We start from the raw sequence: 19,417 nt of genomic DNA, 5'->3' as shown, positions 1-19,417 counted from the left end.
AACAGGCGAGGGTTGGGGTTTTTTTTGTTTTTGTTTTGCTGATGTTGTTCTTTCTTATTTTTTGGGTGCTTTTTAATCATATGATTTAAATCAAGAGTCATTTCAGGTTCCCAGATAAATTGAAGCTCTTTCGTCCCCTTGCTGTGGCTTCCTGTCAGCTAAACGAGCTGGCCCTGCCCCACCCCTCCCACTCACTCCTTACCTGTCCTGAGAAGGGAAGGGCAAAAGCGGCAGATGGAGACTTGCCCCATATTCCAGAGCGGGAGCAAACTGCTCCTCTACTGATCTCTTTTTCTGGTCCTTGTTGGTGCTGTGTGCACTTCAGCCACTGGGGAAGACGTGCAACTTTTCTCCACCCGGAAACACTGGCTGGGCTAGCTGCAGCTGATGCTACATGTCGTAATGGGCTCCATGAGGAGGAAGAGACACCGTCTCCCCCATTGTGAAGCGCACTAAATTTAAGTGTGCTGCGCAAGACGCTACAAGAGCAGCAAGCAGGCCATGAGGCAGCAAGAAGAATATGAGGAGACTCACGACTTTCTCTCTGCCCCGAGACATTGGCTGGCTCAGCTGTGACTGACGCTGCTGCTCTCACCACCTCCATGGCCTGCTCGCTGCTCTTGCAGTACGCTTGCAATGAATGGTTCCGCAACCACGGTGATGTCTGCTCCATTCAGGATTGACTGGCTTGGGTGGGAGCAAAACTATGTGCCAACTAGGGGGCATGCATAAGCGCACCAACGTGCCTACCGTCCCTGTCCTATTGTTTCTCTTATTCTTTTATTTTTCATATATGTACCCATTTCTTGTATTCACAACTATGTATACTCTTATACTTATTATCTTGTAAACAATTGGCAAATCAAATAAATAAAATAAATAAACTAGCCAAAGGCTCCTGATTATGAAGACATGCCATGATTTGAAAGTGGCAGGACATTTCAGATTTGTAAAGACATTGCATCTAATAAAACAATTCTGGTGGCCCTCCCTTAAAAAAGACGTTGAAAGCTATGTGTCTAGTTGCCTTGTGTGTGCATCTGCTAAGTGGAGAAAACACCAGGACTCCTTCAGACCGAGATCTCTATGGAATGGAGAGAGATCTCTATGAACTGCCCAAAAGTGCAGGGAATACAATAATCTGGATGGTAACAGGCCTATTTTCAAAAGAAGTGCACTTTGTCCCACACCAAAGAATACCCACAGTGCAGGGACTCACTAAGCTGTTTTTACATCACATCTACCAGCTACGTGGAGCACCCCAATATATCATATCAGATAGAGGGGTTCAATTCACCTCTAAGCTCTGGAGGGCCTTTTTCGATTGATTAGGTACTAACCAGGGACTTAGTTCTAGTCATTATCCGCAACAAAGAGGGGATGTGAATGAGCGAACTCGGTTCTGGAATAGTATCTTAGGTGCTTCATCAACTATCAAAAAGACAACTAAACAGACCTTTTATCATTTGCAGAAGTGGCTTACAACAATTCTGTTCATAGTATTAATTTCACCTTTCCGAATTGCAATCGGTCAGGACTTCAAGCATATGCCTGTGTTACCTACCAAGGATCCAGTGATCTCACTGAAAGACTGGATAGGCCAGTTACAAAACACCTGGCTGGTTGTACGTAAGCACTTACTGATGCTAGAGAGGCAGGCAGAGAAGAAAATGTCAAATGTCAAGCAGAGAAGAAAAGAATTGAGCCAAAGAAGTTGAAGGTGGAGGATCAGATGTACCTTTCCACATGCCACCTACAGTCATTGCAACCTTCTAAGAAGTTGGGACCCAAGTTTGTTGGACCTTTCCCGATTAAAAACAACACTAAACCTGTTACAGTAGACCTACCCAAGCCACTTCAAGGTCCACCCGGTCTTTCATAGTAGTCTGTTGAAACCTGAGGTGTCCTGTCCCCTGAGGCCAGCTCTTCCCCCTGTTCCTGAACCATTTATGGTGGAAGGTGAACAACATTTTGAAGTTAAGGAAATCCCATACACATCAAGGGACCCTCCAGTGCCTGGTGGCATGGAAAGATTTTCTTGCCAATAGGTTAATCACCACCATGTTAGAGCCCCTAAATTAATCAAATGGTTTCACAACTAATATCCTGATAAACCTAAATGAGACTAAATGTTTCCTTTTCCTTTCCTGTTTATTATGTTATGTGCTGCAGGTATAAGCCATCCTTCTTTTGGGAGGGCAGCATGTCAGATCCCCTAGTGGGACACTGCCATTCCGATGAAGGAGAGAGGAGAAGGCTAATGGGGTTGCATTCTCTGCATGCTTTCACTTTTTTTTGTAACTGCGTGGGATTTAGGGAGTGGGGGTTCCCAAAGACAGATGGGCTTCCTCCCAGCTGGCTCTAGCCTGACCACCAAGGTCACTGCATGGGTCCTGGGGATCAAGCTAATGCCTCAGAGTTCTCAAAAAAGCCATGCGGCATTGTATTGGCTGCTGGTGGAGTGGTGAAGGTGGGGGGTGAATTGGAAAGAATAGCTTAATGCTTTGTTAACTTCAGATTCCTCCTGACTTCTCTGCAATCATTTTCTCTCAGTAAAAGTTCCTTTTGATAACTAATTGTTTCAAGAGTCCTAAAGGAACAGCTGAGGAAGGTCATTACAGTTGTTGCTCCATTGCTGAAGATTTTCAAGAAAAGATTGGATATCCATTTATTATAAGGTCTCCTGCTTTGGGCAGGAAAAGTCCTCCAAAGTTCCTTCCAGTAGTTTGATTCTGTGATTCTATTTGGTTTAATTTGTTCTGGCTATATTGGAGATCTATTTTTAGTTTGTGAATGACAGAGGCCCACCTGTTTTCCTTTTCCCTGTAGTGTATGGATTGCATCCCTCCTACCAGATGTCCTCCTAACAGTTCCTATTTTAGTGTTTAGCACTGCTACCAGGTTATTTTGTGTGTTCTGTTGTTTCCCATTTTCCTGACACATTTCATAATATTAGATACAACAACCAGAAAGCTAGATTCCCTCTGACTTCCCACCCATACATGCAGAATGCAGTAAAAGTGGCCTTCATTTAACCCAAATGTCTCTATAAAGATATCCCAAACCCATGAAAATGAATTGCACAGCTTGAGAAAGAATTGATTAAATCAAAACAAAAATTCCAAAAGTATTGGAAAACTAACACTTTCTGGGGTGGGAAATACTAAATTGATTATGGCTTGCTGATGTTAGTTGTGTATACTCTGTGCATGATCTTTTCTCCTGTTGATTATGGAACTTTTTGAACGTATAGGGTTAGGGTTAGGTACAAAAAACTGCAATGTCTTATTTATAAAGGAGAATATTTGTAGCTCAGGGTTGAAATGAGGGTGCTATCTGGATTTGCTTGTTTATATTTCATTACCCTAACTAGCTAGCACTGATGATGACCTAGTTAGGGTAATGAAACGTCTATAAGAAAACAAGCAAGCTCAGGGAGACCAAGGACCTAGTAGCTTATCTTTCAGGCAATTAGGCAATAGCTTGCTGAGTTGAGAACAGAAGAACTTTTTCTTCTTCCTGGGGTTTGTACTCTGTCAAAGCATCATGCATGTGACCTCAGAGTCACATACATGTTTAACTCAGCTGAGTCAGAGATAGGGCCCATAAAACTTTATTGGCCATACATTGATGTTGGTAAGTCATGCAAAAGAGGATAGGTAAATCACCCAGTAATTCTTCGAGTGAGATAAATGGAGTCACTTCCAAATTGAGTCTCCCTCAGCAGTTTTACTCATTAAGCAAGTGACTGATTCAGGATATGACCCAGGTAAATTGATGTTTGTGATACAGACGCTCTTGAGACCAGTGAACAGGCTACTATTAGTCCCCTCTATTACAAGGGCAGAAAAATCTAGCAAGGGGAGATTGTTTTAAAAGAAAACAAGGTACTCCAGCAAATAAGTCTCCAGGTAAGAGTAATGTTACCTGCCTTGGAGAGAACATTTTGTTCCTGATGATGGTTGGTGAAGAAGAGATGTACTGCTAGGCAATTTTAGTTGTTCATACTGGAGAGGTGCCATTTTTTCACCTTTCTCTGGCTCAGTCAAAGAGCACACAACATTGCACAAGAGAATTTAAATAGTAAAACCCAGTTTGCAAGAGACAAACACCAATCCCAGTAACCAAAATAGAACAATTGAAACACTTTTTCTGCCTGGAATAACTGAATTTCAGATGATAAACAGACAAAACATCCAAAATACAAGTTGGCTTGCATCCATACTTTTTACAGATTTGTCTGTTCGGTCTTAATTCTTGTTTTTGTGGGTATGAATTGGCCACAGTGAATCAGTGATTTTTCCATACAGTTATGCAGTTAATCCAGTTAATGTGGGTTGTGGTTGGTAGGTTGCCTGAAAGCTTCATGGATGCAGTGTTCGAATTGTAAATTTGGGCAGAATGGAATTACACTGATTCTGAAGATAGTGCTGACCTTAAGCATTTCCATGCAATATTCAAACCAAAGCCTTTAAAGTCTGAAACTGCTTGAAGCCTAAATATTTTAAACAATGTCTACATATGTCAGCCTCTTTGTGACTTGAGATTTGTCCAAATTGGCTAGAGTTTCTTATAGATCATCAACAATAATAATCTTTAGGTTATGATGGCATATTTCCCATAAACTATCTTCATAATTATTTTAATGCTAGCTGAATATCTTGTTTGCCCAAGATTACTAATTTTAATATGTGGATTTTGTATTGTCCTTTCTTGGTGTTAAAAAGATTATCTACAAAAATGAAGGGTGGGTTTTAACATGTCCCAATAAATAAATAGTATAGCACTTGCACTGTGTATTTACTCAGCTTTCTATGAGATCTTTGAAGTATTGCTTTTCCTGTTTTAGAAAGATTATAGTTAGTTAACTAACTTTATTGTAGTCATTAACCAGCACAAAAGAACTGGTATTCAAATTATTTAAAACTAAATTGACAATCTCATGATAGTTAAGAAAAGTACATATAGATTTTTTTTAAAATGACTAAAAACAATATTAAATCAAAATATGCTAAAAGTTCAGCTCAGGCTACACATAGATACAAGAAATTAAAATTAGCAATCTGTATAATATAAATTGGGAATAGCAATATAATATACATATATTATACCCACATACATATATATTTGTAAATAAAACAGTAAAATTGTCCAAAAATTTAAAAATTATAAACTTCTCATCCCAATCCTTACAATCTTGTCAAATTTGAGAAAAATGTAGTACAATAACTGATATAGCTTATTCACTAAAAAGAAAAGTTATAGATAGCATGCCATTGTTAACTGATAAGACAATGCAAGTAGAGGCTATCACTGGGCCTTAAGCAAATTGCTGTACTGTATAAGCCTATGGCTATAAATCAAACCTTTTAGCATAATGCCATGCCTATGCAGAAAAGATCTAGCTATCCTGAACTTGTTTTAGTTCTGTTCTTAGGTAGAGCTAAATTGCAAGAGGAAAAGCTATAACTTGCACCAATATAATGTAAGATAATTTTATATTTATAGGAAATTATTTTTATCCAGGACCCAATTAGAAGTATGCCATAACTCTGATATGTATAGATTTCAAACTCTCTTTACCCTTGATATAAACTTTTGAAAGTATTAGAAATTAACCTGAGAATACTCAAGAGTAATATACTTTTTTCTGTCTAGAACGTGGGTATCAAACTTGCCGTGTCACGTTACCATCACGTGATGTATCATGATGTTTTTTCCCTTTGTGGAGCTGGGGTGGGCATGGTCTGCACGTGATGCATCTGGCCCATGGACCAGCAGTTTGACACCCCAGGTCTAGAATAACAATTTTACATTGTAACCACAAGGAAACATCCAAAACTCACATTTTGTGCATCCCTTTTTACAGCTTTGGCTATTTTTTTCTAGGGGGTCATGAAAACTTTGCCAAAATGATTGATGAAGCAGAAGTGTTAGAGTTCCCCATGGTCGTGAAAAACACACGAGGTCATAGAGGTGGGTGTAAGAGTCTGTATATAATTATCATAGTGTTAAATGAGAGTTGTTTTGTCGATATTAATAACCTGCTTTCAGAATACATTGAATATATCTACATTTCCTAACTTATTTGTATTCATTTATTAACATTAGATACATTTTTATCTAATTATAGAAGTCATATAGCTATACTACTATATTGCATCTTTAATTATTGTAATAATAAAGATTTACAATTTTTTATTTCAACTACCACAAAGCATAATTAATTGATAAACTTGGCCCAACAGTTCAATTTAAATATAAGTTTTTTATTTAAATTGTCAAGTTTGAGCAACTTTTGATTGTGCCTCTTCGATTCTGCATATAAATTAGTGAAGCATTCTTCATGAAAATGCCCATGAGTTGAACATAACTTTTGGTAACTTCATGGATGTATTCATATAGGGTTTTTTGTGGAAAAGTATAGAGATGGTTTATAATTGCCTTCTATTTTTCAACTCGCTCTATCCTAATGTATTAGTAATATATTTTTAAATGTCATTTTATAAAATTAGTTGGAAAAGATGGCTCTTCTCCAAAATAAAACAACTTATTAACTTATCAAACAAGCTATATTAGGTTATGATATAAACTAAAACTTTAGAAAATACAAAAATAACACATTAAAATCTAAAAAGAAAAAGCAATAAATGAGCATTAAAATATAAACTGAATGTATTACAAAACACCATAATTATCATCTAGATGTTCATTAAAACTGATTTGTGGCACAGGTCATCTTGTGATGTATTCTAAGTGCTGCTGTGAAAAAATGTGCAAAAACTTGCAATATTATTTATATGTTCAGATATCAGAGATGATATCTGAAAGCAGCAAGGAAGTATAAAATTGTCTTGTGTGCCCTTGGGTATTCATACATTAATTCTGAGTTGAGACTAGTACAAATGTGTCTGTAGTGCAGGAACTGTAGAAGTATGTGTTCCATTGTTTCTATTTGTCTAGAGTCACAAGAGCATTGTTCCTCTGGGTAAAGGGTTTTCCTGTATCAGCCTTCAAGATAGCTGAGGGGAGGGTATGACATTGTGTCAAAGTAAAGGCCCTTCAATGATCAGGTATATCAAGATTTGTTAAGTATGCTCTAAGGGAAGCAGAGAACCTGTTGGGTTCTGGCGAAAAAAGTTGAGAACCTTGGCTAGGTCAAGTTGGTGTTCTGTGTCGGTTACACAGTTGAATGAGAACTTCAGCCTGATCATATCCCACGCTGGAGAAGATCCCAAGGATGAGTTGTCACTGAATTTTAGATTTTAATTCCATGTAGACTGAAAATCATTTTTGTTGTTGGTGAGGCAAAGCCAAAAAGGAAAAAGAATAATCTAAGCAGTAATTGATTATGGTTGTCTACATTCTAGCCTCCACTTTCACGGGGCCTGTCTCTAGACTCAAGGTGATATTAGAGAGACATTTTGGGACTTGAAAGGCCAATCTTAGGAATCTGTTCTGAACAAGTTCTAGTGGTGCAAAGTTGGAAAAGGGCCTTGCCTGGCACTATAGAAGAGTTGTGCAATTGGGTTCAGATATTTTGAATGCTGCAGCAGTGTAGTGGAATCCCCTGTCATATTTCTTTTAGTAGAATAAGTTTCTGCTGATAACAGCTGGGCACAATTCTACCTCAGTTCTGCATTATCATCATCAAACAATAACATCTTCCAATCCCAGATCCTTGGGAAGGACTAGTTAGATAGATAAAAATGTCAAATCCAATCTGAACATCTGGCTGACTATTCAACCAACCATAGTAAATAGCTACTATGAATGTCTCCAATGACATGGTAATATCATACGATAAAACCTTTCTTTTTAAATTTTGATTGTCATGAGGATTTAAAGTCCATCCTACCTTAATTAAACTTTATTGAGAATTAATGATTTATATCTGTTTAGATAAATGCAGCAAAATGTTGTAATGCCTATATTCTTTGTAGGAAAATAATTATTTAATATACAGTACTTCCACTTTCTCTGAGAGTTTTTGAAAAAAATTATACTACTGGTGGCCTGGCTTGGGGGGTGGGGGCGAGAGGACAACTGAACCATGCAAGTGGCAGGCTGGCGCGCACACGCATGCATGCACAACTTAACTTAGCAAGCCAGGGCTAGTGCATGCACATGTGCACATGCATGTAGGCCAGCCCACTGCTTGTGTGAGTTGAGCTGTGCGTGTGTGCACACTGGCCTGCTGCGCACACAAGTTAAGCTCTGCCTACAGGCATGCATGCTGGCCCACTGCTTGCACGGCCCTGTTTTGAATAGCCTATGGCCCAGTAGTGGGCTGTGGCCCAGGGGTTGGGGACTCCTGCCTTACAGTCTCAGTGGTATTTTTTTGTCTCCATACACTTTGTTGCTACAGTTTATTCAATCCAATCTTACGAAATTACAATTACTTCAAGTTGATTTGAAATTATATCTGATCTCCCCCCCCCCAAACAAATGAGAAGGTTCTTTTTAAATCCACAAAAAATAGAATAGTTGAAGAGAATAGCATAAGTAAAGTGAGAACTCTTGGAAGAGCAATGTAAGATGATTATATTGCAGGTATTGCAGAAGTCTACAGAAGGAGGCTTCAATTTAACTGCTGTTCTTCAAGTGCCTGATGTTCTTCAGTACAGTTTCAGATATAATGTTGCTTTTGAGGATGACTTCAAAATGAAATTACTGCATTTGGGGAACCATTCTTTTTCATAAAAAAATAGGTAATATGAACATTTTGAAATTTAAGTTCTAAATAATGCAATAGTAGCTAAATAAAAAACTAACATACAATTCTAAAATAATTGTATCACTCATGTAGACCTATTGTATGATTTTGTTCTCCTTTCATGTCACTGAGTTGTATAAATAAGGTGGACTACTCTGTCTCACCAAAAATCGACCCTAGCAGAAGCAAGAACACCACTGACCCATGAAGCATCATGAATGAGTCAGAATTAATGTTTAACTGTTACTTTAGGACTTTAGTGTATTTTGGCTTCACTCAAGTCTGTTAAAAGCACCTTTTGAAAAGGAAAATTCAGGCACTAAAAGGAAAGAAAAGTATTATTGTATTACCCTCAAATCTTCCCAGCTAAGTAGAATGTAGAATTATAGAAAACCTATAGATTTCCCTGCAGTACTTCTGCATGGGGAGACAAAATTTTGCAGAGAACAAGAAAAGAACACTCTAAATCCAGCAGTAATGAAATAAATTGCTACATTAGCTGCAGCAGTAGATCCAACCTATAGCAGTAATTGATGATGTCTCTGGAATATGGTCATCCATAGCGAAACATAAAAATGTAACCAGTGCCCTGCCAGATCTAATCCAGCAGTTATCTCATAGCACCCAACCAATTGTACAAGAAAGCCTAATAGTCTCCCAGGAGCTAGCCTTCAAAAGACTGATAGCCATATTTGGCTAGGTTTTGCCTCTGTTTACATTTCTCAGTAAGCAATCGAGGGAGTAGATAATTTAAAAGCAATTTATTAGGGTACCCCAATAAAGTGGGGTCTCCCTATAAAAAGGGAGAACCTCAAGACCCATCTTGCATTCCTTTTTATAGTTAACAAAGAAGGTGCAAGAGGAAAGTTGATTGGACAGGATAAAAGTAACCTCCCCTTTGCATAGGAAATCAGTTATATGTAATCAGTTATATGTATGTACCTGTTACATACTGTATTTGCATCCCATAGTATCACACATATTCATTAAAATGAGGTCTGTCGTCACAAGGGGCATAGATTTTAAGGAAAAAGATTGTTTGGAATTCTTTCAGTATTCAATTTCACTAAGTAATCTCTGATTCTAGTATTTTGGGGCTTCTCCTTCTCCACCATGTGTAATTTTTACACCTCAATGCTATCCCTTCTTGTTCATTACTTTAGCCAAAAAAATAATAATCCATGGGTTGCAATCCTTCCTTGTAGGGAAGCTTTTCCAACTCCTTGATCTTTTTAGTTGCCATTTTCTGAACCTTCTCCAGCTGCACTATATAATTTTTATAAGTCTAGCAACCAGAACTGCACACAATATTCCAGATGTGGTTGCACCATTGATTTATACAAGGACATTATGAATTGGCATTAGTTGATTCATGTTACTCTGAATTACTTTTTAAAACTCCTTTATTAGAGAACAAAAGCAGAAGTAACCTACTTTTGTATATAATGTGTATTTGTTACTAGTTTGCTTAGAGCTTCATCCAAGTATTAGAACCTAGGCTTATTTGTAGGTTTCAGTTTTGTTTTGTATTCTCTCATTGCTAGTAATTATTTAGTTTAATTGTTTATGTTAGAATATGCTTTGTAATCTGTGATAGGCTTATCACCCAAGACAAGTAGATTTGAATATATCAGATTCCTTAATGAAGAAATTTTAAATAGAATCAACATCTTTCATATTAGTTGCTGAAAAAATGATTATTTATAAAATCCTCCTTAAGATAGCATGAAATATGTTTTATTTATTAGTGATATTATCCTAAATATGGTTGTATTCAACTAAAGGATATTTATCAATAAATTTAACATTTGAATCAATGTACTTAGTGTGAATTTTGTTTTGGCAAGAATTTTAAATAAGTTTTACATTCCATTGGTATACTAATTATTTTAATTGGCAACTGCAATTTAATTGGGATTGGTTTGCTTTGATTCATCAATTAATCATGAACAGCACCTTGGAATCTCTGCCATCTTTAGACTGTGATTGGTGCAGCCCTCTGTTTTATGTGTCTAGAGAATCCCAAACCTGTTGCAAAACACTCTTGCAACCTAGTTCTACTAGAATAGCACGGAATGGTACAGGCCAAGATTGAAGGATACTGAGGGAGTGAGAACTGGAATAAGCCCTGGAAATTGTGAGTGTACTTCAAGGTAATATTTTCCAAATTTTGTTGTTTTAGTAGCACTAAATTTATAAGTTCTTTGCCATTTTTATTTATATTCATACACTGCTGTTACCAGGATAATGTTTTCAGTACAGAAGTTGAGAATGTATAGAATGTGTAAAATACAGGCAGGAAAATCATTGACTAGTTTTCATCTTTTGTTTGTGTGGTTTTTTTTTGTTGTTGTTGTTTTTTGATCCAGGAAAAGCTGTGTTTCTAGCCAGAGACAAACACCATCTGGCAGACCTGAGCCATCTAATTCGTCATGAAGCCCCTTATCTATTCCAAAAATATGTCCAGGAGTCTCATGGCAAAGATGTGCGTGTCATCGTGGTGGGAGGCCGTGTCGTGGGCACTATGCTGCGTTGCTCAACAGATGGTAGAATGCAGAGCAATTGCTCACTTGGTAAGAATAAAAATGTCTTTGAATTTACTATATATGTTGAATTTTTAAATTCTAATGTAAGGCATACATTTTTCATAAACATCTAAAATGTAAAGATAATTTTGAAATAAAAAATACAGTAAACTTTGATTTAATGAGCTAAAAGGGAAATAAATCACTATCTAACCCTAAACTTGCATATACATTAAAGAGCAAATTGGATTTTTCAAGTTCTAAAATATGCTTCTACATAGAAAAACTAATAACATCAAACACCTTTTGATGAGAACCATTGGTTATTATATGAACTGACTCACCAAGTATCACATTTGTATTTGTTATTTGGGGCAAAGGCCCGAAAGTTGATCAAAACTCAGATCTAGCAACCATTTATCCATTAAATTTAAAGTCCACTAAATTAAATAATTTGTATTTGTATAGATTGCCTTTACGTTTACATTATTTCTCAGTTTCCTTTTGGATCATTCTCCCCATCATTTATTACAGTTAAGAAGTAGCAAGAGTAGATAGGCCATTTTATGTGCCAAGCCAACATCATGCAATTTCACACAGTGTAATCACCAGAACATTTTTTAATATCAACATCCCAAAATATTAAATTAATGCCATCTCAAGATCTTACAAAAAATTTAACTTTCTGGGCTTCCAGCTGACATCGTGGCAGAATTGGTCACGGAGAGTGGATCTCTGTGCTCCTGTGCTGAGTTCTCCCCATTGGTGGACTCCAAAAGGACCAAAGCCATCCTGTACGAGCAGCGAAGCAAAGAGGGATGCCCTGTGAGGTCGCGGAGAGCTGCATCTCTCCTGCCTGGGCTGAAGCTTTCTTTTCCCTCAGCCACACTGAGGAGAAGAGACAGCCTAAAGATGGCTGCCATGAGGCTGGGACAGTCGAGGAACAGCTAAGGAGCGGAGTTAGTGAACAGTGTCTGGAACTGGATGAGAGGATTCCTTTTTACTCAAAACCTAACCCCAAAAGGAAAATTCCAGGAGAATTATTTGCTCAGAACTACTTGTTAAAGCAGAGAGTGAACATTTCGAAAAACATACTAGATTGGAAAGACTTCCCTTCTTCAAGGGAAGAAAACAAAAAACTTTTAAAAATACAGAAAATTGGATTTTTAAATTGGGAAGGATTTTAAATTGGTTGGATTTTTAAATTTTATAATGCTGGAAAGGGAAGCAGGTTGGTTTCATTATAACATTGAAATTTAAGCTGAGAGCGCCACTTGCTGATGAAAGGAAATATAACACATATTTACAAGCCTGGCAAGATTCCTGATATGGAATAAACAATACTGATCTGGAGGACAGTGAAGATATTTACTGAGTTTTCTGCATCTACCCTATGACTACCGGAGATTTAAATGTGACAACAAGGAAGATGTCTATTTAAAGTGACGCCTGAATGTCATGATACATGATTAAATTTATAAAGGGGATTTAAAGAGATTTTGAACAACTTCCTGGACTACTTAAATGGAACTGAAGGATTAACTATGGGAGATAAGGAATTATGATCAGTGTATTTTTTAAAGAGCAATTTTAGGCTTGAATATATGGTTCCTGGACTACTGGATAAGACCTTATCAGGCTACAGAACTTTTCCTATTCAATCAACAAGAATGAACTTCTGAAAACCAAACGTATCAAAAGGAATCCTTTATTGAGAAGAGACAATTCATGTAGGGATTAAAAGCAGCATCTAATGTGCCTCAGGCATGCATGGATAGATAGGGAGTTTAAGACCCCTCCCCTTATCTTGATGTGTAAAACAAAGAGCCAACATGTTTATTCCCCCCACCCTCTTCTGAGAACGATCTTTTTTGAGGTTCCCAGGAGACATCTCCCAGCAGGAATTTTTATGGTCTCTTCATCCTGTGGCTGTCTCTTTCAGAGGTGACAGGTTTCCAGGCATCTGGTTTCCGTCCCTGCATAGTATATCATGGATTATCCAAATTCAATATAAGATTTAATATATCCACGTTACATCAAAAAGGGTTTCTTATACCAACTTTGCCCCCCCCCTTTCTTCTTCCATGAAGAATGGCAGATACACGGATCTGACAGACCTATTAAAACAAGACGAGATACTCCATCAGGGGGAAATGAGTGGAACTTTGGAAGATGTGGCATTGATGTATCAAAGTATAAAGGACATTATAATAAGAAATTACAAGGAGATTAAGAAAATAAAGCATGGCATAGAGGGAAAGCTGGAAAATATAATACAAGGGACAATGAGTAAAGATCAAGACGCCCAGGAAAGGGAGGAGCCAACAGAAAGAATGGAGGAAAAAATGGAACAGATGAACCAGCAAACAAAAGAAGATAAGATGGAGACAACAATGAAAATAACAATGACTGATGAAATAAAACAAGAAGACAGATACTTGAAGAGATTTAAAAAGACACCTGGAGATATTTTCAAAAGGGAGACGGGCATGGGTAGATACTTTGAAAGCTAGACACGGAAGAGGGTAGAGATGGGACAAATATTTGGGTTGAATAGTCAGGATGTGGATGCAGACAGAAACAAAGATCTAAGAGAGGAATAAGGGAGGCAAGTCAAAAAACGAGTAAGAATTAAAATACTAATGCAGTGGTTAGAAAGGAAATGTCTTTTAATGTAAGGGTGGCATGATTAAAAACTAGAATAGAGATAGAAATAGGAAAATGGGGAAATAGTATATACACTTTTATATAATAAAACAAAATTAATAAGGTGGGAATATTAGAGATTGAATGGTGTTATGTATGTTTAAATAATATTGGGAATTATCCCAATTATATTAAAACATTGAAATAAATAATGGAATAGCATAACTTAACATAAATATGTGTATTAATATTAGAACTACATTAGCTTGATGTATGTATGATTAATATTGTTTTCGTATTAAAATGAAAGCAAATAATTAAAGTATTAATGTGAGTAAGATGAGGAATAAAAAGGAAATGTTTTTTAAATATAATGGCAGCATGATTAAAAATTAGAATGGAGAAAGAAGAGGAGGGATTATTAATATACATATTTTTATATAATGAGATAAAAGCAATTAGAGGGGAAATTAGAAATTGAATAATGGAATTATCATGTATGTTTAAACAATATTGCGATTGGCATCAGAATAATATATTGAAACATTGAATAATTAAATAATGGAAGATTATAACTTAATACAAATATGTGTATTAGCATTAGAATTACATAAGTTTGATGAATTCTTAATTGCACAAAAAGGTATAATACCCAGGTGCCACACTGTTCACACATTGATGTGTATATGTAAAATAGAATAAAAAACCTGACCAAAAAAATCAACTTCCTCTACCCTGATCATGAGAATTTGTGTAAGCATATTGAAACCTCATGAGACTTCTACTATTATTAATTTTAAAAACTGTTTTTTAAAATTGATTTATGTGGGTAGCGCAAGTCTTGTTTCCAAGATTAAGTTTTCATAAGTGTTCCTATTTTATTTCATTCAGTCCTTTATTTCATCTCTCTGAGATGAGAGTGAGGAACAAATGCATGGTCAAACACAGCCTAACTGTAGTTGTGAATTAGTTAAATAAATGGTAATTGAAAATAAAAATAGGTAAAGAAGATATATCAGCCTCCATTGTTCACCCATCAAAGTTTTTCTAGAACACATTTAGTTTTAACACTAGCAATTTTCCTTTTTTTATGTAAAATGGAAAATCCTCACAAAATTTCTTAAAAACTAGGCCTCAATACCATAATAAACATTAAAATCTCACAGCACTCTCTGTGGCTCATGTAGATTTATTGATTGAGAATTTGAGTTGGAATACTATTGTACCCTGATTTAGCTTTCTTTCTGTTATTAGGTGGTATAGGTATGATGTGCTCACTCAGTGAACAAGGGAAACAACTGGCAGTCCAAGTTTCTAACATCTTGGGGATGGATATCTGTGGCATCGACCTCCTAATGAAGGATGATGGCTCGTTCTGCGTCTGTGAGGCCAATGCAAATGTAGGTTTCATTGCCTTTGACAAGGCTTGCAATCTAGATGTAGCTGGTATCATAGCGGACTATGCCGCTTCACTGCTTCCTCCCGGTCGCTTGACACGACGCATGTCCTTGCTCTCTGTGGTATCCACGGCTAGCGAGACTAGTGAGCCAGAGCTGGGACCTCCAGCTAGTGCCACTGTCGACAATATGAGTGCTAGCTCCAGCTCTGTCGACAGTGACCCTGAAACCACAGAGAGAGAGTTGCTCACCAAGCTCCCGGGGGGGATATTCAATATGAACCAGCTAATAGCCAATGAGATTAAGCTCCTAGTGGAATAATATCACATGTAAATAACTATGACCAACTTTCTTGTAATTTTTTTTAAAATACAACCAACTTGTAGTGCTGTTTATTGGAAGCAGCTTATGGAGGTGAGGTGAGGGTTTTAACTTGGGGCTTAGAATCAAAACATGCATGTTCTGTGAATGCTGCTTTCTTTCCTATTAATCTTACAGAACATATGTTTAGTTGTTATTTTTAACAACTATTTTTCATTTGATAATACTTTGTTTAATACTCTGAAATGGGGGGAAAGAACTGGATAAGAACTGTTTTGATAGGGATGCCATTATGATCTTTGAACTCATGAAAATGTTTCATCTTCATTTATGCTGTTTGTAATTTGAAAACTTAATGCTCCAAAAGCACCTGTGAACTAATACTTTGCCAACCATCCCCTCACCTCATTGGAGCTCATTCCTATTAGTTATTATATGCCTTTTCCTTTATGTCTTATAGGAGTGGAGAGAAATTAGAACGGCCTTTTATTTCATTCAAAGGTTCTAAATTATTACCATTTCTATCTATTATCAATAAGATCTGTAAAATTGTATCCCTGGCAAACAGTCCATAATGGCCTCTGAAATTCCAGCCTTTAAGCAGTTTTACAGGGTGCAATATTGATTACTTCAGCATGAGCTTTTGAAATAAATGTGCAACTTCTGCCATTTCTGTATTGACAGATGTCCACATGCTTAGATTTAAAATCAAATTCACTTTCCTTGGGAGAAAAAAAATTACTATGTATCTGGATTTTAAAAATAATTTTAAAACCTAGCTTTTAGGTCAGGATGGGGAGAATGTGTGTAAAATTCAGTTTGGACCGTTGATGGCAGAAGTGGCATGTTTTCTTTTGCACAAGAACTGAGATAAACAGCACTGTTAACTTTTGGTGTACAAAATAATGTTTAATCCAATGTGAAAAAGAATAACACTAGTTTAAAACAAATGTTCATTGACTTGTATTTGTTAGTGTTTTAGTCCTTTTTGCAAGATATATGCTGTGTTAAATGTTTCATTTTTAATACATGCTCGTCCAACACTTCCTTCTCCATGCCTACATCTTTAACAGGGGTCCAGTTTGAAAAATACCTGTAACTACTCAACATCACCACTAATAAGTAACAAACTTATACAAAAATATCTGATGCCTAGAAAATATGGGAGGGGTGTGGAGGAGGGTTGAAATGGTTGCAAATTTCAAAATTAATTTTGTAAATTTAATGTGTCACTATTATTGATAGAAGGCATTAAAATATAAAGTGGCCTGATTTACAAAGGATAAATCCTGAAAGAAACAAGCAGGTGTTGGTTTTGGGAGTAAGGCCCAGCCAGAATGGGAATATGATTTAAGGCCGCCAGTGTGTGGATCTCAGGCCCCTTTGTATGTGTCTGTATTTTGCTTTGGTTTTGTCATTAATTTTTGTCTGTCCAGTTCGTCAGTCTTTTTTTCAGAATGCCTGATGATCTCCTCTCCCAGTCCATCCCTGATACTTCTGGCTGTGCATTTTCTTATTAAATTTGATAAAAGAACCAAAACAACAGCTTTGGGTCTGTTTTAATGGCCTCATCTTCCTCCTCCTCACCCATTTCTCACTCATTTATGGGTATATACCATATTGAAATTATAGAAAAATGTTAATAAAATCCTGTTACTTTAAAAACAGCCATCCACAACATGACACAGTAGAATATTTGTAACAGCAGGTTGGCTTATGAAAGCGTTTTGGAGGGTGGGCAGCTTCTGGGTTCAGGGTTGTTTTGTCTCAGTGCTTCAGAACAGCAATTTACCCTCCAGGGCTCTGAGCTTCATTCCACTGGCCAACTTCACCACTCAGCTGTTTTAACTTTCACTTCAGTATTAAACACCACTTGTGAACACTTTACAGAGACACTAGGAATAAATAGAAAAGTATTTGGCTGCTTTCATGAAGGTTGATCATGCCTATTTGTACAGGTTTTTAAAATGCAATAATGACAGTTTTGTAGAATTAAATGTTATTATTAAAAGCAAAATAGAAGGATGATTGATGGCATTAGCTGATGAAGCAGAAACAAAATTTTAGAGTATGTAGATTGAAGAAAACAGAAAGGTTTCTATTTAAAAAAAACTCAGAAAAAGAAAAACCCGAAGTAGTTTTCTTTCCTTCTGCTTTATGGCCCTTCATCCCTTTGTTAACTAGATGTGTGCCTTCTAAAATAAATGTTTTTTTAAAAGATTGCACATATTTCAGAAATGAGCAAAGAATTAATCTTTCTTAAATAGAAGAAAAATATTGCAACATTTAAAGGAAACAAATTTGATGCCAGAAGAAGCTTGACAACTCTTTGATCCTGGTACTTCTGATTTGGACTATTTGAGTTTCTCCACTGTTTGAGAAAAACAGTTTGTGACAAATGTTTTTCATACGAACTTTTTTCAAAATGTATAGATCCAATTTACACCACTATAAATGCAATGGAATGACACATACACTTTGTTCTTATCATACACAATGAACACATAAAGGGATTTTATACTTTGGTTTTATGTGTTTGCCATGTGATGACCATGTGTGTGTTGTGGTTGTATTGGAAAGATGGAAAAGAGACTGAATAACATTTGGGCAAAGAAAAGTCTCACACATTGTTGAAATAGAAGCTGGCACTGTTTGTTAAAATCACATAGGAAATTCTGTGCTTGAAAAAATGGGGTGGTACGTTCCCTCCTTATTTTATCATTTTAAAAAACATTGTAAAAAAGTTTTAAAAACATTACTATTGGTAAAGAAAATGAATTTAGTTTCTAATAACTAGGGTTTGAGTTCTGTAGAGACTAGTGCTACACATCACACTTCACTGGAAAATATTGTCAAGTATATTAAAAGTACCAACATTACTTATCACAATTTGAAATGGACAACTATTAAAACAGAATTGAACAATTGGGAAAATAGGAGCTGTAGTGAATGTCAGCAGTCAGTGATTACATATAGCATTCAAATGGAACCACGTTTGGGTGTTGGATGATAATGATGGAGTTTGATTAGTGTGTTTTATTTGTGCTTTTATTTTATAGATGCTATGTTTATACTTTTTCTACTGTATAGAATTACAGGTTGTATTTGTATCTTCTCAGATTTTATATTGTTGATAAAACTTCTCATTCTGGAACACTTTGGTAGAGCATTAATAACAGATGTTGGGAGGACAGCATATTTGTGGACTATTTTTGTTGTGTTCCACCAAACTTTTAACCTGTCGGATCAAACTACACTGACTTTGTTCAGCAATTTACTATAGAAGATATGCCAAGAAGAATGTTTCGAACCTGTGAAATTTGGAGAAAAAAATAAAAGACAGTTTTGGAAATGCTGCATTGGACATGTACCAGACTTGATGAATACTGTTTTAAACTTCATATCCTCCCATTTAATAAAAGCAGAGCTCAAGACGGTTAAATGTATAAGGGTTTAAACTATGTAAGATGTATCAACATGTACAATTCTTTCTCATGGCTCACTCTTTTTGAGAAGGTTTATGAGCTATTTGGCTGGTGTGAGACTCACGACCAACTCCTGTTCTCTCTATGGAATTGTAGGTGCTCAGACAGGTAACCTCTGCTGCTACTGTCTCTTTCATTTTTAATTTTTCACTATTCTAGGAATTTGTAAAGTACTATAAAATTTATGACAAAAGGTTATCTTTTTGCTTTCTTTTGCTTTTCTTTTTTTTTAATATACACTGCTCAAAAAAATAAAGGGAACACAAAAATAAGACATCCTAGATCTGAATGAATGAAATATTCTCATTAAATACTTCGTTCATTACA

The 19,417-nt window shown here is 36.3% G+C and overlaps 1 protein-coding gene across 7 annotated transcripts in view; it reads left to right on the top strand.

Moving 5' to 3' along the window:
* RIMKLB (ribosomal modification protein rimK like family member B) overlaps nucleotides 1-19,417 on the top strand; it is an 88,713-nt gene that overhangs the window by 53,568 nt on the left and 15,728 nt on the right. For 6 of the 7 annotated variants that reach the window (XR_015747911.1, XR_015747908.1, XR_015747907.1 and 3 more), the window contains exons 5-7: nucleotides 5,890-5,976; nucleotides 11,086-11,289; nucleotides 15,142-15,287. Coding sequence is in view for 1 of the 7 variants with exons in the window: in XM_026687377.2 (XP_026543162.1) it covers nucleotides 5,890-5,976; nucleotides 11,086-11,289; nucleotides 15,142-15,605 (755 nt within the window). In the remaining 6 variants the exon portion in view is untranslated. Of the gene's footprint in view, nucleotides 1-5,889; nucleotides 5,977-11,085; nucleotides 11,290-15,141; nucleotides 19,048-19,417 lie in introns of those variants that run through there. The other variant, XM_026687377.2, reaches the window with a different exon arrangement.

Source organism: Notechis scutatus, chromosome 2 (assembly GCF_049901735.1).
Source record: "Notechis scutatus isolate UNSWTSFEM ecotype Mainland chromosome 2, rNotScu1.2, whole genome shotgun sequence".
NCBI lineage: Eukaryota > Metazoa > Chordata > Lepidosauria > Squamata > Elapidae > Notechis > Notechis scutatus.
The sequence above is the reverse complement of the archived record's forward strand: the minus strand, read 5'-3'. Positions and strand labels throughout refer to the sequence as shown.